A 24,884-nucleotide genomic window follows, 5' to 3' on the forward strand; every position below is an offset into this window, starting at 1 on the left:
CTTTGCACATTCACTGTAAACACTGGGTCGGTCTTCTGCAGTGATGTAGGACGGATTTAAAGTTGGGAGGAGAAAATGAGATGGGAGTTTTTTTTAACATACCCTAAAGGCCCGTTCACACCAAGAACGATAGCGATGACTATAAATACAGTGATAACTAGGGCTGTGCAATTAATCGAAATTCAATTTAGTTTTCAGCTTCAAACGATTGTGAAAATACAATAATGAAGATACGATGATTATTGCTCCTGATTCCGCCCACTTTGTGCGCTTTCGCTCCTCTATAAAAGCCTAATTTCACATGCAAATCAGTAAAATCATGTAACGTGACTTGCATAAAATCAGACCTGCTTGATTTGTTAATGTTTATTTGATGTTGTGTTTTTAAAAGCAGGAAAGAGAATTTGCACTGTTCTGTGTATGTGCTCAGAGACAACACTGACAGAACATGGACAAGTAAAGTGAACGTTACGCTTAAAATGCACACCTAAACAGCCAAATGCATGCAAATATATGCCAAAATGCGAAATTTGGTGATTATTCGTGTAAAAGTTAAGTCTTAAATTAACGTAAACAGTTGAGAATAAAAATACGTGTGTAACAATATATTGGTTCCGTGCAGTTCTTAAAGCAGCCACAAGTAATAGTCCTTCAGCCGTCTCTGTCCTTAATGTTAATCAAAAAATCGCTGGTCTTGACGGAGAAACAAAGCATGTTTAATGTTTAAAAACTACAACAACAACAACAACAACAACAACAACAAAAACATCTATTTTTATCCTTTTTTTAATTGTATTGCTATTTATAAATTAATCAATCATATAAAGTTCCAGACCCACTCATAATCATGTTAAATAACCATGATTACAATATTGACCACAATAATCGTGATAATGATTTTTGCCATAAGTGATATTTGCATCCACAACCATAAACGATAACTGTCTGTTTTTGTTGCATTTATTTATATGACTTCAACCAGAAGATGTCCTCAGCATGCACGTTTCGATCGCATCTACACAGTGAATCTTAGCATAAACTATCTGATGTCTAACATAGTCAATGTTAGACTAAAAAAAATGTTCTGAAAGTGATCAAATTGATATCGTTCCCCTGTATTGTTATCATTATAGTCTGGATGTGAATTTTGGTATTCTCTTAAACTTGAACAACTTTTTCAATGTTATCTTTATAGTTATAGTTATCACTCTTTCAAAAATATATTTTCCAGAATCTGGCAGTAAGTTTTAAGAGTTCATTTTGGTCCATCTCTGCAAGACAGACATTTCAGGATAGGAGATGGACTAAAACTGAAGTCCCAACACTTACTGCCAAATTCTGGAAAATATATTTTTGAAAGAGTCCTAGAAGAGGATGTGGTGCTGGTCCTTCAAGAGTCACTCTCAACTCATCTGTCTATAAAGCCTATATATATATATATATATATATATATATATATATATATATATATATATATATATATATATAAAAAACAGTCTCCATGTATTTCACAACACTCCAGAATGTTATTCTTATTAATTGAGGGTCATTTTTTAGGATTTTTAGCCCAAGCAAAGTCTCTGAGAACCTGACACATTGCACTTCTGGAGACTCAAGGTTAGGTTGCAGTTCTGGAAAATGGTGGCGCTGGAGACTAAATGGTTCTTGATGGTTTCATATCTAATTCTTAGCAATATTTTCTGACAATGCAGACGCAACGAGCGTTTTTCTGTCCAGTGGTCTTAACTTTGCAAATTCCAGTATTGCATTAGTATTGCGTCCTTCTCATGGGCATTTAATAGTTTTTGACTTTTCAGTCTGAGGTAAATCTCTTTTTTGGCTCATTTTATCTGTAAAAGAAAATAATAATTCTGCACACCTGAATATAAGGAGATTTTCACTTTCAGCCTTCATGGACAATTATATATCACTTATAAATAATTAAATACAAAATGAATAGTAGTTATTAAGATTGATGTGGTTTGGAATTGGTCAAATGTGCTTGGATAAAAAAATATGACCACAATATCAACGTGCCTAATAATTATGCACACAGTGTACATGGAGAGAAATCCTGAAATGTTTTCCTCAAAAACTATTTCTTTACAGCTGAAGAAAGAAAAACATGAACATCTTGGATGACAAGGGGATGAGTACATTATCTGTACATTTTTGTTCTGGAAGTGAACTTCTTTAAAATGTTCACACTTGTTTTTGTTTTGCCCCATGTGACTTGTGTACATTGTATTATATGATTTATTGTATTTGTTGCCACATATTCACACAAAATTACACAGGTTTTCCCTATTTTTAAACACTATATGACATATTTCACTTCTTTGCACTTTCAGTAACTTAAAATGATCTTTCAGTATTGAAGATTATTCATATTAGGGTGGGCCTTAGAGAAGTGTCAACAAACAAACAAAACTGATTTCTATCATTTTAATGTCCATTGCAGACAATGTGTGTCAATAATCCATTCATTTGTTCCAACTATGACTTGAAACATGCACAGGAGAACAGCTGGACGTGAGGCTTCATTTGCATTTGGAGAAATATTCCAGCTGCAGACACTGGCAAAATATGTCTAAAAATCCAGTCTCAATACAGGTAAATGAAGGATTGCACAAAGCACCGTTTTTCTTTAAGTTAAACTTAGGATAAGAGGGAAGGGATTTCGAAAAAAAAAAAAGAGGACAAATTTAAATTTGCAGTGACAAAAAAAAAAAATCAATAAAACAGTAATTGCTTGGCATATCACTGCACGGGAAACAAATTATAAGGAGGAGGCTGATGTCCGGGCGGATTAGGTTTTTTGGGTTCAGTGGGCCGGTCGACGGAAAAGGTCTCTGCGTGATAATTAAATCTTCTCACTCTGATTTTCTGCCAATTTTATTTCCCCTGGGTCTACAATCCTGATTCACTGCTTATAAGCCAGGCATAACTAATCACTGGAGTATAGAAAAGGGTTGCTTTAAATGAGAGAAAGATATGCAGACACATTTTACTTCAAATGTTACAGTTACTTTGGGCTCACAATGAGTACGTTTACATGGACAACAATATTCCGATTTTAACGCGATTAAGACAATACTCTGATTAAGAAGCAACCATGTAAACTGAGATTTTTGATTAATTTAATCCGACTAAAGTCATAATCGGAGTAAACACAAATCGAATTAAGACAGGTGGAGTATTCCTATTTTAGTCGCATTATGGAAGACATGTACACACCTTAATCACACTATTCCCCTTGTGTAGGACTTTTCGCCACATTTTGTGACAGGATACACATTAATGCTGCGTTCCAGGCAGGTTTTTGAGCTCGTAATTCACGTCTTCAAACCACGACTCAGGACTTTGTAGCGTTCCAGGCAAGTCACGCCAAGCATGTATTAATTTTAGCTATATTATTAATAATTTGATTGCAACGTTATATTGTCTTACACTCTATCTTTCCACCGTGTGCCACTTGCATAAACACGCACCCCAGAGGCTTTATTGTTGTTTCGCGGGCTATGTCACCTCAGAACTCAGAACTGGGAGTACGTCGATCTAGTACGAGTTCACGGGTGGGAATTCACGGGTTTGAGTGCCTTTCCAGTGCACTTTCACGGGTAGAAGTTTGGAAAAACACGGGTAACGGGTTGCCTGGAACGCGGCACGGCGGCATAACGCTCTCAGTTGATCGCACGTGCTTATGCTTTGGTTTCATTTTTATTTATTTATTTTTTTGCTACAACATGGGATTAATCAATGCTCATTGCTGATAAATGGTTTGTCTGTTATCATAATTTATAGTTTTATGGAAACGTAGTTAACATTCAACCCGTTCTTTTTCATTAGTATTATTTGTGATTTTAATTTTGTGAACGGGATTTCCGCTATTGGAATGTCTTAGGATGCTTTTCACTTTTACTATCGAATTCATGATCTTGGTTTTGCTTACATATATAGGCTACACCTATCAATTTTAAGATTAAAACAATTTTTTTAAAAGATGGATTTGTTATTTTTAATTAAACAGCATGACAACAATAAAATAAAACCAGCTTATATCATTTATTAACAACAACTAATAAGACGAGGCATGGACTCCATCACATGCTGTGTTATATGCCGACTAAACAATTTATTACAGGGCACGCAAACACTGAGCAATCAAATCAATTAATAAAAAATAAATAAAAGAAAGCCTCTAAAGCGTAATGTGAGGTAAACGGCAAAGATAACAGGGTTTTCAAAACGAAAAAAGAAAAAAAAAGAAAAAGTAAAACTAAACTGGCTTTCGACTTAAGTGTGTTTTTTTGTTGTTGTTTTTTTTCCCTAAAAACTGACTGCCTCTGAAACGCTCGCTGTATGGAGCAGACGATTTGGAGCAGCACAGCATGCACTCGCACAAATGCGACCACGGCAAATTTTAAATCACACATTCTAAAAAAAATTGTTGCATATGTCCAGAGCCACCGAAACATCCAAAAGTCTATAACGAAGATCAACTGATAGCGTCGCGTGTGGACCTAATGATGTGTGTCATTAATCGATCTATGTACTTTAACATGTAAAACGGGAACATGAAAGGAATATTTTAAAAGCAACTCATGTAAACAGCTTAATCATATTATTGTCTTATTCAGAATAAGGTCATTAATTAGATTACTGGTGTCCATGTAAACGTAGTCACTGATGCATTTTACCTGTGAGATGATGTCAGAAATACACCTTGATTCACTGAATTAAGAGAATTTGGCTTTTGTGTTACTCATATTTATAATCCTGTGAAACAGGAAGTCATGACTGAACAATTTTATGCTCATTGTATGCTAAAAATGTCAAGTATTGTCAGTATGAATGGGAATATACTCAAGAATTTCTAGGGATGTCAATAATTGTGGCCAACATGCATTGAAGAATAAAACATTTATTTCATAATGTGCTTTCCCCCCACTTTCAATTGTTTCACTTCAATGCAAGGTTAGAATTTTGAGAATTTTTTTGATGAAAGATTAAAAAGATAAACGGCTGGATTTCATTCACACTACCTGTTTTCATACTATATAGAAAGTACTTTAAGCTTGCAAAGTAAGTTTAGTAAAAGCAAATATAGTACCTGCTAGACAGTATTTGATTTCAAACGCAGCTTATGTTTTAATAAGTGAGTCACTGAATCATTCATTCAACCGAGTTGTTCACATCTGATTCAGCTGACTGACTGTATGAGTCATTGACTACGTTTACATGGGCAAGAATAATGCGATTATTTCCAATAATCAGAGTAAGGACTTAATCGCATTATGATGTTTACATGTCAAGAGCAAAGTTCTTCACTCCGGTTTACATGGAATTTCCATTATTCCTATTATTCCTATTGTCCGTCAATGAATTGCATTATGTTCATATCGCGCAAAGTCCAGTTTCCTAAGCTCCCTAAAAGTGTGTCGCCTTTTTCGCCATCGTCGTTTCTAATCTACAGACAGGCGCCAGAATATTTTCTCTAACTGGGCTAACGGGGGGCTAGTACAATATGTGGGGGTGCTAAGAAAATAATCGATATTCGTGTAAATATCGTAAAAGTTACTTAAAGGTCCCATATCGTACACATTTCTGGAGGTTTATTTTATTTGTTGATGTCCTTAAGAATATATATTTGCGGTATAAGTGCCAAAATCCATCTCAATATATTTTTACAGCTCCTTTTTTAGGAGCTCTGTCAAAAACAGGTCGATTTTGGCCCATTTAATTAATATTCATGAGCCTCTCTTCTGATTGGCCTGTTGTTTTCTGAGTGACGCACAACCAGGCCAATCACAGGTAACTACGGTCATGTATGCTGTAAGCGTAAGCCAGCTCAGAGCAATAGAGAGAGCTGATACTCAACAGGATATTTTAGAATGATCATTAATGTTTTTTCTTTTACAAACACCGAATGCAGTAAGCTACATAACTGTTGCTTTAGTAAAGCCCCTTTTACAATACGCGCTGATTCTGGAAAATTACGGGAACTGTGTGAACCAAAGCCAGAACCTAAAGGCAGTGTTGTAGTAATGATGCACGTTATCAAGCGACTCTTCACAACGAAAAATAACGTTACGTGCAAAGTGGAATGAAGCAGCGATCATCAGGCAGAGCCAGCTCCTCACTATCAGCGCTGAAGCACAGTTTGTTCAGGTTAGTTTCAGTTTAGTGAAACGTACGCGTCGCATTCGCATTACATCTCACATCCAAACGTCACATGTCTTTATGGTTTGTGTGTAAAGCACGCACAGATTCCGGAAAACAACTGTGAATGAACCAAATTAAACAATTCCGGAACAAATCGTGGGACACATTATCCGTGTATTTACCGGAATCGCTGTGTGAAAGAGGCTGAAGTTGACGTGCCGCTGGTCTCTTATATTAACGTTGTTCTGAAGCCTGTGTAATGTGATTACACTTGCTACTTCATGTCCAGTAAAGCGCGCGTTAGCCTCCACTCTCCGCACAGACGATAGAATATGAGTCTAATAACAGCGCACATACAGGTTAAACGTTTAAAACTAACATTTGATATGCTTGAACTCTTTAATATCTATAGATTTTATTTTAGGCAAGTCGTGATGATTTAAGAAAGCTAAATTGATCAAGCATATGAACTCACCATCTGCCGCTGGTCGCTTCTTAAAAAAAAAAAAAAGAAAAGAAACTTAGCCTATATTTAACGGAAAAAAATGCTTTAAACTTTTTTCTAAATTAACTTAAAAAAAAACTGAAACGAAATATAATTACATTGTCATTTGGCCTATATACAAAACTGAACTATTTTAATAGCTAAAAAAAAATGTTTTGGGAGAAGTGGCCAAAAAGACGATCTTGGGTCGGAGTCTGGCCAGTCTATTACCAAGAATTCTGCCAAGAGCTGGGCTAGATTTTAGGCCTATTCAGGGCTCTATACACAAAGCAACGAAAAAACCTGTTACATGCAAAGGAAAGACTTCAAAGCTGGACAGCACCATGCGCTCCGTGAGACTGGGTTGTGCGCTCAACATTAACACAATTCATATGAATGCGTAATTCAACTGTGCATACTTTACACTTATATTAAAAATTAAATGAACGGCACGTCTCAATCTTAGTGATGATGTAATGGATTAAATGTAGCCTAATGGACGAAACTGCGCTCACATGACGCGTGTGTAAGGATATTGTGACAAACAGCACGAGACAGCAGTACTCCTCTATCTCAGCTGGTTGGGGGGCTAAATCGAGATATTAAAAATTCTAATGGGGCTATAGCCCCCTAGCCCCTTTGTAGAGCAGTCCCTGTCTGCAAGTGCGTGGCACGTCATTCGTGTAAGTCACGAGCGCATGCGCACTCTGGTCAAAGCGGCAATACTGCGATTAAAGTGTTTACATGCCGGTATACTTCGATTAAAATCGGCGTGCGCCACCTATGTTAATACGATTATGCTTGCTGCGATTATGAGCTTAATCGCATTATTATAATCGAAGTATTGCGTTTACATGAGGAAAAGTTTAATCGCAATATTGCCAAAATCTCATTATAATCGCATTAAGAGGGTCCATGTAAACGCACTCATTGAATTACGAACTTAACTAATTCATTTGAAAAAGCAAGTTGATTTAGCAAGGAAACAGCTGGATAATGCTGGCTGGGACAAACCAGTAAAACACCAAGATGGGCAGGCAGAGAAACCCTCGTAACCAGTAAAGACCAGAATAGGCTGTTTCAGGCAAGATTGTTATAATCTATTCATAAACTGTGTTCTGATTGGTCTGTTAATGTTTGCTGAACTACATCTACAAACAAAGAAACCTGACCCATGTTTAACCCAGTGATCAGGCATTACAGCTGACATCTAACAGAAAATCTTTCTAGAAAATATAAAGTTAGTTAACTGAATTGATCAAGAGATAAGGATTGGTGTTGACATTGTGCAAAACTCCTTTTTGAAATCAAACTTCTGAAGGGCATTGAATTACATAACAGTGTTAACAACTTATGCAACACCGAATAAAGTAAACAGCTCAAGATGATATAAGCAAACTGCATTTCAACAGAAACACCATGAGGCATAAAGCCAACAAACAGACAATTTTTACTCATGGATAAATCCAAGTCCTTCTGAGACGACAGGGGGTGTATTTCAAAGCTTATCCTCTGAAGGAGACATCAGATGCCCATATTCCACAAGTTGGTATGATTCTTTAGGGTCTTCATGTAGGGCTCGAAACTAACTTTACTTGGTAGCACTGGTGCTCCCAACTTCAAAAAGTTTGGAGCACCAAAAAAATTTTTAGGAGCACCCAATGAATATTAAGGAGCACCACAACTGCCAATTGAGCAGAATTGGGCATTTCTTTTTATTAATGCACCGATCTTGATTCTTCATGGCCGATTCTGATTGCCGATGTTTTACAAGCAAATGGGCTGATTCTGAAAGCCTTTTTTAAATATTTATTTTATGCCTTAAGCAATGGACAAGAATGAAAAATATGAGTACATGAAAAAGATGTTTATTTTCTCTATTACAGGTACAGGTAGAGGCTTTTAAATTTAAATTATAGGCATCCACTGCATTTTTAAACAATCTGCACGAAGATGCTGCATACATGAGCAGTTTCTGATTTAAATTTGATTGTATAATTTTATAATATGAAGCAAAAATAGAATGGTAGGACTTTAGCTTTGTGAAATTATGCTACATAAAACACTTGAACCAAACCAGACACGAAAGACAACTTTAGTGCAATAATCAGGTGCTGTTTGACAGGATTCACGTGTATGTGCCGCTCAGAAAAAGCGCATGTCAGAACAGCACGCAAATAAAATGTTTAACTGGCAAGGTTTTAAAGCACATGCCAATAATGTACTTATACGATTGTGAGTGCAGTGTCTTTGAGTGGATCTCTGTGTTATCATTTGATGTGAATGTACACTACCGTTCAAAAGTTTTGGATCAGTAAGATTTTTTGTTTTTTTAAAGGAAGTTCTTATGCTCATTAAGGCTGAGTTAATTTGATCAAAAATACAACAAAAAATAAATAATTGTGAAATATTATTACGATGTGAAACTATGTTTTTCTATATTAATATTAATATAAATTTAAATTTAATGTATATATTAAGGTTGAATTTTCAGCATAATTATTCTTCGTAATTAGTCTTCAGTGTCACATGATCCTTCAGAAATCATTCTAATATGCTGATTTATTATCAATGTCGTAAACAGTTGTGCTGCTTAATATTTGTTTTGGAACCTGTGATACTTTTTCCAGGATTCTTTGATTAATGAATGGTTAAAAAAAAATGCATTTATTTAAAATCGAAAGGTTTTCTAACAACATACACTACCGTTCAAAAGTTTAGGATCAGTACATTTTTATTCTTTCTTTTTTTGAAAGAAATGAATACGTTTATCATCAAGAATGTGTTAAATTAATAAAAAGTGATAGCATAGATTTACATTGTTAGAAAATATTTATATTTTAAATAAATGCTATTATTTTAAACTTGTTACTCATCAAATAATCCTAAAAAAAATAATCACAGATTCCAAAAAAATATTTGGCAGCTGTTTCCAACATTGATAATTCTAATAATAAATCCGCATATTGATTTCTGAAGGATCATGTGACACTTAAGACTGGAGCAACAGCCGATGAAAATTCAGCTTTGCATCACAGGAATAAATTATACTTTAAAATATATTAAAATAAAAAACATTATTTTATATAGTAAAAACATTGTGCAATATTACTGTTTTTTTTCTGCATTTTTGATTAAATAAATGCAGCCTTGTTGAGCATAAGAGACTTCTTTAAAAAACATTGAGTCTTACTGATCCCAAACTTTTGAGGGGTAGCGTATGCCGCATTGCACAGTATATTAAGACGGAGGCGCCAGAATTGCATCTGACAGAATGTGCGCTGTAGCCCAATACTAAGATATTTCTTCAAAAGCTGATTGTGAAGATATTTTAATTGGCCACAATCAAAAATCATCATATCGCACACCCCTAACTGCAATGCAGTTTGTGCAAATCCAGAGGTTGGTTAGAAAAAAAAAAAAAAACGCTGGGAGTGATTGATGGCTAATATCTAAAATCTGCATTAAAGGTAAAAATGTAAAGATGAAGTTTAACTGGTTATGTAATGGTGAAGAGAAGGGCTCACAGCAGTATGTGCAGTAATGAAATGAAAACAAGTCGCACAACAACAATTTCTCGCACCTCTGCACAAATGCTCCCAAATATATTTTGAGGTTGCGCAGAGTAAATTTTTGGAGCATATGTGACCAAAATGGTTGCAATTTCAAGCCCTGTCATGAAATGCCTGTAATATACTTAAAATTCTCCAGAGGTCATGTAAAACAACACCCTTTTTACCTTGTCAAAAACAGCTCTGTTCACAGTGACTGTTTTGGTGTATGCCTCTTTAAATGATAATGAGCTACTGCTCACCAGCCCCCTCTCTTAACTAAACCTAACTAAATGCAAAAATGTGCTAAAAAAGTGACAATTTCATCTAATGCCCCCTTAAATACTAGCTGAAGTCATGACAATTAAATCATTTAGGCCAGCGTGAGCACCACTCAGCAGGCTCCAGTCCCAGGGTCAACTGCCTGTAGACCCTCATTTACACAGCATTTGTATTCATGACAGGAGAGCGCTAAATATTTAACAACAGTCTTTCAGGAGATACTACTGTTGAGCTCACAGGTCAAATCATTTTGATTTCTAGAGAGATTACCGTACTCTAGATTTACCCGTCTATATCTGACAAAACAAAACATTTGATGTGTTTGCATTAAAAAAAAAAAAAAAAAAAAATGTGATGGCAATAGCAACACTTGAAATGCTATGAAATAATACTGCTCTGATATTTTCTTCAGACATATTTATTTTCATGCAATATCCCAAAATGGCAAATTAACACTTTGCATCAAACAATTGCATGCAACCTCCACTTCAATAATTAAACAATATTTGTGTGTCATTTCCACAATCTCTTTATTAAATCAAGCCTCTAATGAAGTTTACAGTGGCGATTCAATCAAACTGAGGAAATATATCTGATTAAACACCTCTCTGCTGGTCATTGATCGTCCTCTGTCCTATTGACTGTCTGATTTTCTCTCATGCACACACGGCTTGTTCAGCACTCCGGCAGACACCTCTTGTGAATGACAACACAGCTTGTTATATTGAGATTAGAAATTAATGGATATGGGGGCAGTGTGTGTGCGCGCGCACGCGCGCGTGTGTGTGTGTGTGTGTGTGTGTGTGTGCGCGTGTGTAGGAGTGTTAAATTCCATCTAAATGTTTAATAGTGGTATCATTCTCTAATACGGTCACACACAGAGAGGTACACACCTGTAAAGGTGACCCGCACGACACAGCATAATTAAGAAAAAGTCTATGGCTTTTCCACGGTGAAAGAGCAAGCTGCTCTAATGATACGGGTTAAACGCTGTTAAACGGCTCATTAAAATATATGATCTGCATGAATACAGACAGAATGCAGGTCTGTGTCACAGCAGTGATGCAAAGCAGTGACGGACTGAAAGACATTCAATGCTGATTTGAATATGAAAAAAAAAAAACAGTTGAACAAAAGACTTAAAAATGAAGATGTGATTAATTGAGTTAACACATCGCCTGACCTGTGTCATATTATATTATATTATATTGCATTGCTTTGCTGATGAACAAGATGCAGTCTACGAGAATGCAGTTATAGGCCCTAAAATTCAAGACATGATGAAAAAGTCCCTGTTTTATCCCTGTTCATTTGATATAGATTAACAATATCACATGAGAAATGTTTTTTTTTTATATATATATCTGCACGATTGCTAATGTGATATTGATTTTATATAGTTAACGGTTTAATAAACAAAAATAAATATTGTGTTATATTTTAGACACAATATTGTCTGCTTGCTCAGTTTGACAAATGAAAATAGAAGTATTGTGTGTATCCAAGGAATAAACAGCAGTATTTTGTTACTGAATGAATTGAGTGAGTGAATGATTAAGTGACTCATTCATAGAGTCACTTACTTTGTTTCTGAATCAGCTTTTAGAATGAATCAGTTGAATGAATGATTCAATGACTTTCTCATTAAGACAGTCACTTACTGCCACCTACTGGCAGTTTTAGTGCATATTTAGAGTATTATTTCATTTCTTTAAAAAAAACCTTTTAAAACCTTTGAACAGTCTGTGTAAATATACCTAAAAGCCACTTCAGATGCAGCCCTTTAAAGGGAGACCCTGCAGACAAAAATGCAGCTTTTTCATGCACTTGTCAAGTTTGAGATTTTGGGCTTTTTGTTTTTTCATAAAGTGTTTTTTCAGAGAAGTGGAATGAAAACATCCAAAAAAACACTGTTAAGTGTTTCTTTTATAGCACTTTATCTATTTGTGTCAATAGATTTCAATTACAATACAGATTTTTAAAGGCCATTTTCTTCTACACTGAGCCATAAATCTCCACTTCAGCAGCACTTACACACACCAAACTTTACAATTCCTGTCTATATCCTGAAGGTTTTTACAGAGGGATTTGTTCATATATGATTTGTTTGATTTTATACAACTTTTTTTTTTCTAAATTATGGCGTGACAAAATGAGATTAATGTAAAAAAAAAATTAAACAAGAATTTTAAAACTGACTTTGTCCAGTGTTTAGATTTTTGTACTAGAAATGTATGCGTATTAGCGCATATTTCATTAAATAATGCCACATTTGCATATTTAAATCTAACATTTTAGAAAACTTGTAATACAAAAAATGTTTGCAATTATCAATGTAATCAATCAACTGGGTAAGTAAGGTCATAACTATTTATTTTTTATTTTTTATCCTATTGACCTGCAGTGTATTGCCTTAAAGCCTTTAGCTTTAAAAGTAAATGTGTAATAAATACTTCCAAATACTTCTTTCCAAAGCTACTTTTTTGTCTATTCAAAGCTTTCTCATTTAAAACAATAACGACTATGATAATTATCTTTCAGGGGGTAATTTCTCAGCCCAAATTGATGTATGATTATTTTGCGATTAATTCATTAATCAGCATGTCCTGTAATTTAGATGAATCGCAAAATGAATCGCTTCACAGCCCTACTTAAAACCTAAATCTTTCGGTTAAATTTTAATAGGCTCCATTAGGAAGTATGCTGTGTGAAAATCTCCAGTAAAATGATGAGAATGAGTATTGATTTATTTGCTAGGAAAGAGTGCTGATATAATACAGTCACAAATCTCAGCTGTCCAGCAGTAAATACTGATTTCTTCATCTTATTTTGTTCATTTCCACAGTTCAGCTGGATTGCTGTCATGGATCTGAAGTTTCCTGAGGGATGTGCGAGCAGACCCTGTTCATCATGAAGAATGGCGACCAGATGAGCGAGTGGAGATTAAGGCCAGACCAAAACCTGCTTTCACCGTTTCACTTCGAGATCGTGAGGACAGAGATTGAGTGTCGGTAGCAAAAAACACTTTGAAAAGACTGTAATTGTGACTATTTTTGTTTGTTACCAAAGCGGGGGTGAGGTGGTGTTAAGAGCCTTCCAGCGCTAGGCAGGAAGAATGTGTTTCTTCACGAAACAGGAAGAGTTTTGAGAGAAATAAAAGTCAATTGACTCCAAAGGGTGAGATTACAGCATGAGCTCTGCTTAAGAAAATCATTTGACTGCGAGCCACACGATGTAGCCTGGAGCGACGTTTGCCAGTGCTGGAATCGAGATCCATAAGAGAATGAGAGAATAATGCTGGAGATGAACTGAAATTATGAAATGATATACCGATTTTCAAGTTCTAATGAATTGAGGGTGAGAGGCCATGTATGAAATCATAACACAACTTTCATTATTAATATTATTACAAAGGCCAAAGTATATTAGGTTTTTAGTACAGTACGAGCGACACAAATTTTGTAAACGCGTGTACTTTGTATGCGAAGGTTGCATATGTGCATTGACTTGGTTTTGCAGTACTCAGTTGTTCCACAAGGTGGAAGCACTGGCCCAGCTATTGTTTTACAGTAGAAAATTAAACTAAAGAGACAAAACAACAACAAAAACAAATACCAGAGACAAAACAACAACAGGTGGTTGTATTGACAAGCAGTGTTGGGGAAAGTAACTTTTAAATGTAATGCATTACAATATTGTGTTACTCCCTATAAAAGTAACTAATTACGTTACTTAGTTACTTTTTATGGAAAGTAATGTGTTACGTTACGGACAGGAGAGCTTTTCATCAATAAATGAGGGGAAAGTAACTGGCGTTACTTATTTGAAAAAGTAACTCAGATATTTTCTTGCCAATTAAAAAGTAATGCATTACTTTACTAGTTACTTGGAAAAAGTAATATTATTACGTAACTTGCTTTACTAATGAGTTACCCCCAACACTGTTAACAAGTGCTTGTGTGAGAGGGTTATGAGAGAGCTGCAACTTTAAATTAAAAGTGTACAAGAGATTTTTATCAGTCATAACTTATGGAGAAAAATAGAGCAGACGCTGGACAAAGATGAAGCTATCTATCAAATGAAGTATACTTTAAAAGGCTGCGAGTCCGACTGTACACATATGCTAGCGTACACATACAAAAATGAAGTATACAGTGCCTTGCAAAAGTATTCATACTCCTTAATTTTTTTCCACATTTTGTTATGTTGCTGCCTTATGTTAAAGGGATGGTTCGGAGTAGAATTGACTTCATTGCTATGCACTCCGAAGCCCATGTAAATACCCCATCCGAAGTTTTTTTTACCTTAGTCAAACATTTATGGAGATATTAGAGTTTTTCGAATTGCTTGTTACAGGAGTGAATGGTACATGTGATGTATCTCGTAAATTGCACCACTAAACGTGCAAGTAATCTTACCAAACTTGTACAGTAGTGTAAATAGGTTATGTACTCACAAAACGCTGCATCGGAACATTTGTAAGTCCACCATGAGTGTTTTAAAAACACATTTTAGCCGATCCCTACTAGTCTCAAACTACAAATGGCGACACGTCGACGTCACATCCCTGGTTTGAAAAAAAGCACGTAAAAGTCCTCCTACAAGTTGACATGCACACAGATGTAGTAGGAGGACTTTTGCGTGCTTTTTTCAAACCAGGGAAGTGACGTCGACTTGTAGTTTCTGAGACTAGTAGTTCTCCGGTAAAACGTGTTTTTAAAACACTCATGGTGGACTTACAAATGTTCTGATGCAGCGTTTTGTGAGTACATAACCTATTTACACTACTGTACAAGTTTGGTAAGATTACTTGCACGTTTAGTGGTGCAATTTACGAGATACATCACATGTACCATTCACTCCTGTAACAAGCAATTAGAAAAAATCGAATATCTCCATAAATGTTCGACTAAGGTAAAAAAAACTGGGCTTCGGAGTGCATAGCAATGAAGTCAATTCTACTCCGAACCATCCCTTTAAACTGCTTTAAATTACTTGTTCTTCCACATCAATCTACACTCCATACACCATAACGGTAAAACGAAAAACAGGTTTTTAACGTCTTTGCAAATTTATTAATTTTTAACCTAAATGATTCCATTGCATAAGTATTCATACCCTTATTTCGGACAGTTGAAATTTAGCTCGGGAGCATTCATATTGCTTGTAGATTACACTTTAAGTGAAGATAACCTGTTGCAAATTCCAAAGAATGGGTATGATTTGGAAAGGGACACACGTCTAAATAAAATGTCTAACAGCTGAAAATGCATATACAAAAAAAAAAAAAAAAAAAAAAAATGCTTTAGAGCTCAGAATTGGATCAAGCCACACATCTGGGGATGAGTTCAGAAAAAAAATCTCCTGCATTGAAGGTTTACAGAAGCATGTAGTCTCCGTTACACTTAATGGAAGAAGTCTGAAGCAACCAGGACTCTTCCTAGAGCTGAGCAATTGATGGAGAAGGGCCTTGGCTAGAGTGGTGACCAAGAACCTGATGATCACTCTGGTTGAGCTCCATGATCATGTACGCAGATGGGAGAAACTTACAAAAGGACAAACATCACGCCAACACTCATCTGGGCTTTATGGTGATGTGACAAGACTCAGTCCTCTCCTCAGTGAAGTAACATGAAAACATATTTGGAATTTGCAAAAAAGCACCAAAAGGACCCTCAGACTGTGAGAAACAAGATTCTCTGGTCTGATAAACCTCAATTCTAAGCATGATGTTTGAAAGAAACCAGGCACTGCTCATCACATCAGAGTACCCTCTGGCAGCCTCATGCTGTGGGGCTGTTTTTCAGCCACAGGGACCGAGGGACTCGTCAGAGTAGAAGAAAAGCTCAGTGCAAAATATTGAGATGGCCTTAATGAATACCTAGTCCACAGCAATCAGAACCTCAGACTGGGCAGAAGGTTCACCTTCAAATGGGGCAATGACCCTAAGCACACAGCAAAAGAGGCTTATAGACAACTCCGTAAATGTCCTTGAGTGGCCTCGAACCCAATCGAACATTACTAGAGAAACCTGAAAATGTCTGGCAGAACCCATCCAAGCTGACATAGCTTGCGAAGTGAAGAGGTGAGGAGAAGAATGGCAGATAATTGCCGAATGTTGATGTGCAAATCATACCCATAAAGACATCATAAAGGCTGTAAAGGTGATTTAATTAAGTACTGAGTTAAGGGTATGAATACTTACGCAATGTACTTTTTTTTTTATTTTTAATATATTTATTAAGTTGTGACAATTCTGTTTGGCTTTGTCATAATGGTGCATGGAGTGTAGATTGATGTGGACAAAAAAGTAATTTAAAACAGTTTAACATAAGGCAGCAACATGGTGTAACGTGGGAAAAAAAATAATGAATACTTTTGCAAAACACTGTACTTTGGGCTTAATATGTCCAATATTGAATGCGGAACGTCATGGGAATAGGACAGTCATAGGGCCTATTCACACCACAAAAGCAGTGTTGAAATCACAGGGAAAATTGTTTTTAAAAACTGTCAGCTGTGTAAAAGTGTAAAAAGAAAAAGAAAAATCAAGCACATTCCAATAATTCCAGTCCAGCTTGGGCTGTACGGACCATACACTTCTTGTCAAAAGTTCTCTGCTGCTCAACAAGGCTGCATTTATTTGATTAAAAAAACAGTAAAAAGGTGAAATATTATTAGAATTTCAAAAAGTTGTTTTCTATGTGAATATATTTTAAAATGTAATTTATTTCTGCGATCAAAGCTGACTTTTCAGCATCATTACTCCAGTCATCAGTGCCACATGATCCTTCAGAAATCATTCTAATATGCTGATTTGCTGCTCAATTAACAATTATGGTATTTTTTATTTACATTATTGGCAATACACAGTGGATCTTTGGTGAAAACTGCGTGGGGAAATCTTTCACCCTTATATAAAATTTGTGATTGACTAGATTTTGCCCACAAACAATGGCCACACTTATACAAAAATAGAGCTATAAAACATTGCCTTATGTGATTCTGTATCATTTCTATGCAAGCTTGTTTCGTCCACAGGATATTTTTTTTCTCAGAATTGTGGCATATAAAGTCAGAATTGCAATATATAAACTCTATATTGTCATATGAAAAGTCATTTTTTTCTCAGAATTACAAGAAAAAAACTGAACTGATAAAAATGTTGCATTTAGTTAAAAATCTTCAAGTTAGTCTCACCTTCCTCCTTTGTCTTTTCTTCTTTCAGACTTTCCTTTGCTTTCAGCACTTCATCGGTTTTAGCTGAAATAAGAAGCACGTTACATTATTAGTAAACATTATAAACAGCCATTTAATATACGATTAAGTCTTTTATCCTTTAATGTCTGTGTGCATACAGTATGTACACTCCTCTCTGTTTGCATCTTAAGCACATACTTTTCAAATAATTTTTCAGCGTGCTAATTAAAAGCCTGCGAGAAATCCTTACGCGGTGGAAACAGTTTGTGTACAAGTCTTATGGCAATTCATTTAGTCTGTTGACTCGCTTCTCTCCTGCCCTCCAAATAATGAAGACGTTAGCTGAGATGAAGACATATAGTGAGCAGTGAAGGGGGACTATCAATACAGCCTGTAAATTAATTACACCTCTGTTCCCGCACGTAATTTATTCTAAAGCGTTCGTGTCTCCCAGGAGCAATTTGCCTTTATTGCTGTTTCACTCGCTGATGAGAGGAGTCATGCGAAATTGAGTCCCTCATAACATTACCTTCTATGAGTTTCAACTTTCAAGTGAAAGGAGAGGGAAGGGTAATCACAGTCATTAAGACAAGCAAATTGTACAGTTTGCTGTGTTTACACCAAACTCAAGTGGATAATTTGATTGTTTGAGTGCGGTTTGTTTGGGTGGACATTAGAAAAAAGCCAAGATGTGGTCAGCATGCTGAAATCTAACAAGCCCGTTTCTGTATACCAATTTCAGGAGTAAATATAGCTGCTAGCAGCAATTACCTGGGTTCGAACATTTAAGGCCTATATGGGTTCTATGCTGTTAGGGTGTAGGGCAACATGAAATAAATGGCTGACGCCAAAACATATGATGCATGAGTGTACTTAGATTTGTGAAGTTTAGAGTTTTCTTAGAGGATGTATAGGTTTTGGGTACACTAGATCATGACCATATTATGTTCAACTTTTTTATAATTATTGACATAGAGAGTCCAGAGAATTGGTTTTATTGATTTTAAGTTAAAAACCTAGGACTAGGTCACAAAAGTAGTTTTTTTTTTTTTTTTTTTTAAATAATATCAAATATTTAAAGAAACGTTGGACTGACATTAGTGTTCCCAGAGGCCAAGTTGTTCAGAATGAGAAGATCTATCATTTGATATGAAGATATAGTGTTTGTGTGAATATATGAGCATTTTTTTTTAGCAATTTGGTCATTTACCATAGCAATTGTGTTTTTGAAGCCTGTTATAGCGCCACCTATGGTCTGATCTATATGAAACTTTGCATGCTTGTTAAGAGTCATCTGTCACATGTTTTCAAGAAGTTTTATAAAGTTTTGAGTTTTCATTTAGGTTTTATAGGCTTTTGTGTATACATGGACAGGCCCCTTTTCTAAATTACCCAGTTAGAGCCAACCAAAAGACCAAATTCAACTTCCATTTTTTTTGATAATTATTAATCTAGAGAGTCCAGAGAATTGCACTGCAGTGGTTTGATCGAGATTAAGCAAAAAACCTAGGGCTAAAAAAGTAGGTTTTTAACATATTTGTGAATAATTAATGAACAATTTGATTGACAGCAATGGTTCTTGAGGCAAAGTTGCTTGTTAGGAGGAGATCTCTGAAATTATATGCATATTTTGTGGATGTGTGAAACACCACGTGATTATGAATGCAAAAAAAAAATAAAATAAAACTTGTTAGCGCCAACTAGTGGCCGATCTCTTTCAATATTCTTACAGACCTTTAGGGCCATGAGTCGAACATGCCCACCGAGTTTCCGTTAACCTTCTCTAATAGATGCTCAAACTTCATTGAGTCAAAAGTTTAACTTTTTTTTTTTTTTTTTTTTTTAAATTATGGATCTTTACTGTCCAGGGAACATTTCTGCACTGGTTTGATTCTGGTCAGGTAAAAAACCTAGGACTAGTTTGCAGAAAATGCAAAAATGTGCAGAAATGAAATCGAGATAGCCATTCTGTTTTGATTAAACCAAGAATTCCAAGGATATAAGACAATTGAGTCTTCAACAAATGGTCTTTGGAGGTTTTGCATTTTATAGGCCGATTGGGGTGAGTCTTTGTCAGGTTCTCCCCAAATTGAGCTCTATCATTTGGCCAAGTTTTAAGTTTCTTGGCCTTGCGGTTTGGTCTGCACGATCAGTTTTACAGCAGAAGAATAATAATTAAAAATAGGGTTTCAGCACTACACTGCCATAGAAGAACTTTTTTTTTTGTTTAAATGGTTCTATAAAGAACCTTTAACATCTGAAGAACCTTTTTGTTTCACAAAATGTTCACAAAAGGTTGTGGTGAAAGAAGGTTCTTCAGATTATATAAAGGTAAGAAAGAGACAGTTCTTTGTGGAACCAAAAATGGTTCTTCTATGGCATTGCTGTGAAGAACCTTTAAAGCACCTTTATTTTTAAGTGTATGTGCTTGAACCCCTAATAATAAAAACACAACCGCTTTAACAAATCCATTCAAATATTTATATATATATACATATATATATATTAAAATGCTCTTTCTTTAACAGGCATCCTTGTCTCTCCTCGGAGCGAAACCCTCTCATTGACATCTCGTGCCTGCCCTCATAAACAAAAGCTGTTCTCTTTCTCCTTACACATGAATGACCTTTTCAGTGGTGTGGTATGATTTAACATGCCAGTACAAACAGACAGTGAATGGAAATAGCGCTCACTTGAGTGCAAGCACAATCAGATGTGAGCACTTTGTTCTGTGTGTGTGGATTCTCCACTAATACTCAGTGAAGGCACTGAAGTTATTAAAGATACAAATGGGTGAAAATTTAAAGAAAATACCAACATACAGTAAAGTTTTGAGCCACCAGACACCATCTAAACAGCTTCATTAGTGTTTTCATGCAGTGGCAGAGAACAGTGTCTAATAGAGATGCAGCGGTATTATCAAAACTGTCTCGATTTTATCATGGTCACATGACGATATGAAACAATAGGTCTTCCTCTTGTTCTAACATAAAATGTCTTTAAAGTTGTGTTTTGGGCCGTTATGCTTTAACACAGTCTGGCAAACAAACTATAATCGAAAGCATAATATGGCCGTTTTTCACATCTGTTGTTGCTGCGCATTTCAAAGAGAAGCACAAACATTGTTAAGGCGATCAACTTGTGATTCGGCGTTTTCCACACTTCAGAATGTCTCCGTTCACAGTGAATAAATGCAGTGAACTCGTCTACTGCTCGTGCTGTGAGTTCAGCACACATTTGGGAACACAACGGCCACCAGTCATGCTTTATTTTCGTGGCAGGTGATTACAGAATTTCACTAGATTTGTAGTGGATGAGATTTTGTTAGCTTGTTTTCATTGAAGCTGGAGTTTTCCTTCAAAATAAAAGCTCTACTGCCGTTTCCGTCAAAATAAAAAAAGCTTAAAAGTGCAGTATGAATTGCTGACATTCAACACTTCTTCAAGTGTAGAAATTGGCAAAGAATTGTAATCTCCCTACTGTTGTGTTAAGCAAAAATAATATACCTATGAAATATTCATTTTTATTTATTTTACAGTGCAATTGTTTTACAATATATGTTGTTATTATCATTATATTCTAATTTGTTTGGCTTCTAAAACACCAGTGTCAATGTAATTTAGACTGAGACAGTACACCACACACAAAAAGAGGGTTGAGTCCCCTTTAACATTTAGGTACAAGTCAATTTCAAGACTTTTTTCTGACTTAAGTTTTCAAGTTAAAAACATGGGTTGGAGCTCTTAATTTTGAACTCTCAAAGTGCATTAGATAGAAGAATTTAACTTTAAAATGTACATTTTTTGTATTTTTTCCCCATTGTTTTATTTATTTATTTATTTTAAATATTGTAATATCATATTGTGAACTAATGTTCAAGTGACATGCAGGTAAGCAGACAAAATATTTATCCCTTTTAAGTGTTTATTTTATTTGAAAATGATCATAACACTACAAAAAGGTTCATTAGTTAACATTACTTAACTACACTAGTTAACGTCAAATAAGAACGAACAATACTTCTACAGCATTCACTAATCTTTAATGTTAATTTCAACATTTACAGGTTTACAAGTTGTGTTTGTTAACATTAGTTAATGCACTGTCAACTAACATGAACAAACATAACAAAGATTATTAAATACTGTAATAAATGTATTGTACATTGTCCATTCATGTTAGTTAATACATTAACTAATGACACAAACAACAAATGATACCTTATTGTAAAGTGTTACCAAAATTATACACAAGGCTGCACAACTTGACCAAAAAAATTACATTGCAATTATTTTGTCATATATATGGTGATTTTGAAAGCAATATGACATTTTTCATATAAAAATGTCTCATATTGCTACTGAGCTAGAACTTGAGGGGTCTTTAACATTATATAGATTCAACACCAACTATAAAAATGAAAGCATAAATATATACCATTGTAAACAGCAGTTTAAATAAATAAATAAATAAATTCTTGATTTTCAAATGTTCAAACCCTCAAGCTTTTATTTCGGCACAATACTGATGCAATTCTGTAAACTTCGGTCCACAGAAATTGTGCGAATGTGCAAATCTGAACCAAGGTGCATGTTCCCAAAAAGCATGTAAAACTCTGAAAAAGTTGTGAAAAGCAGCATTTACTGTGAACCAAAGCGCTTTGAGGTGCTGAAAAGTTACATGAAAATATGTACAAAACAGCTCTTAAAAATAAAAGTGCTTTAAAAGGTTCCTCACAGCGATGCCACAGAAGATCCATTTTTGGTTCCACAAAGAACCATTCAGTCAAAGAACCATCTCTTTCTTACCTTTTTATAATCTGAAGAACCTTCTTTCGCCACAATGAAGCTTTTGTGAAACAGGAAGATTCTTCAGATGTTAAAGGTTCTTTATGGAACCATTTAGACAATAACGGTTCTTCTATGGCATCGTGAATTTATATGTTTTGATCAGTTGTGCAGCCTGATTAATTTATATAACAGTTTGTACATTTAACAATGTATTTAAATCTATTGTTGGAATCGCTTTCCCTTTTTTGCCACTGATGAATGATAAAAACACTGACAGCCAATCAGAATCTACTCCAAAGAGCTTAAGCATTTAAAGCTGCAGGCGACGTAATTGCAGTGCGTGCTTATAATAAACAGAGCGTTATTGTTTGCTGTTGTGGACGTTAATATAGTAATCATCATAATTATCGTTCTCAGCGTTAATGGGTTTTAACAGAGCCACCGGATTTTCCTTTGTCATCCGTGTGTATATTACTCAGTGCATTAGGAGCTGAAACTGATGATGCTTCCTCTTCCAGCATTAGATAACACGCCGCTATCTGCAGCAGAAAGCTAAAGACTTTCACTTCATCTGCACTTAATTCCAGTTTGGTTGGCAGGATGGATAATGGAGCCTCGGCTGAAATTCGATTGTGATTATATGTGTAATTGCAGCTCGGGGCCCCTAGAGTCATGTAGGCATGCAGGACTATGTTTCATTGAAATGATCACACAGAAACAAATCCATCCGCCTCCTTCATCCAGTGGGCTGATTAGCAACGATGGCTCGTTAGAATCCGATGCAATAAGGCAAACATCAGAGAGAAATGGCCGGGGCCCATTATCGGTGATTGATGGAGTGCGGGTGCGTTGAACACGGGGGGCTCAGAGGGGCCCGCTATTTAGATTGAATAAAGCGCTTCGGTTTATCGGGTTTATCCGCAGCCGTAGAGCCACACGCGCTTCACCCACTTTCTGTCCCTCTTTACACAGCGGCAATTCATTGATATAACGCCGCCGAACGAAGGAGGTTACCGGCTCCCGGAATGACATTAAGCGGACATGTGAGACAGGATATTGAATTCCAGCGTACGCCTGCAAAATCCGTCCGGGAGTGTCCAACTGATGCCACGCTAAAGCAGGACAGATGAGCCGCTGCAGGCTGTGATGCTGTTTATTTGCGCAGGTTTGCTTGGATTCAAAGCAAGGCGTGCGTTTGAGAACTTCAGTGCATGAAAATGCTTTGCAAAACTAAGAGGATCGTAGAGTAAACAATACAAACACACTTCAATCACAACGTCATAATGCTGTGATGGAAGAAAAGTAACAGGAAAATGATGCAATATTGATCTAGAAACAACACTCACCTTCAGCCTCATCAAATATTTAAATTAGCATAGCAGAATAAACTTAACTCGAAACTTTTTAGGAAAAACACATATACATGGACCATTTTACACAGCTGGTTCAAATTCAGAGATGGAAATATTTTAAAATGTTTGTTCTTTTGTGTCATAAAATTTTAAGAACATCTCACTTCCTAAATAAAAATGAACGGATACAGCTAAAATCAGGCTTACTTTTTAAAATATTATTATTAATAAACTATTTTAATTATTATTTAAACATTTTTTAATTATTTCTGATTCAAAAAGTAAACACCGAGTACCTACAGATTTTTAATAATTATTGACATCTACTGTTATCCATTTCTATTTAATTACTATTTAAATATTTTTTACTTTTTTGAGTATATTTTTAATTATTATAAACATCTGTTATTTTTACCTTTTTAATGATGTTCCTTATTAAATATTTCTACATTATCTAAATTATTACTGAGTATCTACATGTTTTTTTTTTATTATTAGAATCTATAATTATCTACATATATTTAATTTTTTTCATTATTATTTAAATATTTCTAAATTATTTATTTAAAAATTAAACACTGAGTATCTACATCTTTCTAATTATTTTAATATCTGTTATTTACAGTTTTTTAATTGTTCATTAATATTTCTAAATTATTTATCTAAAATATTACTGAATATCTGAATACCTAAATGTTTTTCTAATTATTTTATTATTTTTCTAATTAGAATATTACTGAATATCTGAATACCTAAATGTTTTTCTAATTATTTTAATTATTATTAATATATTGTGTTACATGTTGTTAATTATTATTTAAATATTTCTAACTTATTTATCTAAATTATTACTGAGTATCTACTTTTTTAAATTATTACCACCTATAGTTATCTACATCTATTTAATTATTTTCTAAATTATTTATTTAAAAATTAAACACTGAGTAGTATCTACATCTTTTTAACTATTTTTAATATCCGTTATTTACAATTTTTTAATTGTTCATTAATATTTCTAAATAATTTATCTAAATTATTACTGAGTATCTACATGTTTTTT

The 24,884-nt window shown here is 35.0% G+C and overlaps 1 protein-coding gene across 2 annotated transcripts in view; it reads right to left on the reverse strand.

Annotated features, from left to right (window-relative positions):
• rsrc1 (arginine/serine-rich coiled-coil 1) overlaps positions 1 to 24,884 on the reverse strand; it is a 209,244-nt gene that overhangs the window by 30,548 nt on the left and 153,812 nt on the right. For both annotated transcript variants that reach the window (XM_073818386.1, XM_073818385.1), the window contains exon 7: positions 17,683 to 17,745. In XM_073818386.1, coding sequence (XP_073674487.1) covers positions 17,683 to 17,745 — 63 coding nt within the window. The remainder of the gene's footprint in view (positions 1 to 17,682; positions 17,746 to 24,884) is intronic.

The sequence above is a fragment of the Garra rufa genome, chromosome 14 (genome assembly GCF_049309525.1).
Source record: "Garra rufa chromosome 14, GarRuf1.0, whole genome shotgun sequence".
Taxonomy (NCBI): Eukaryota; Metazoa; Chordata; class Actinopteri; order Cypriniformes; family Cyprinidae; genus Garra; species Garra rufa.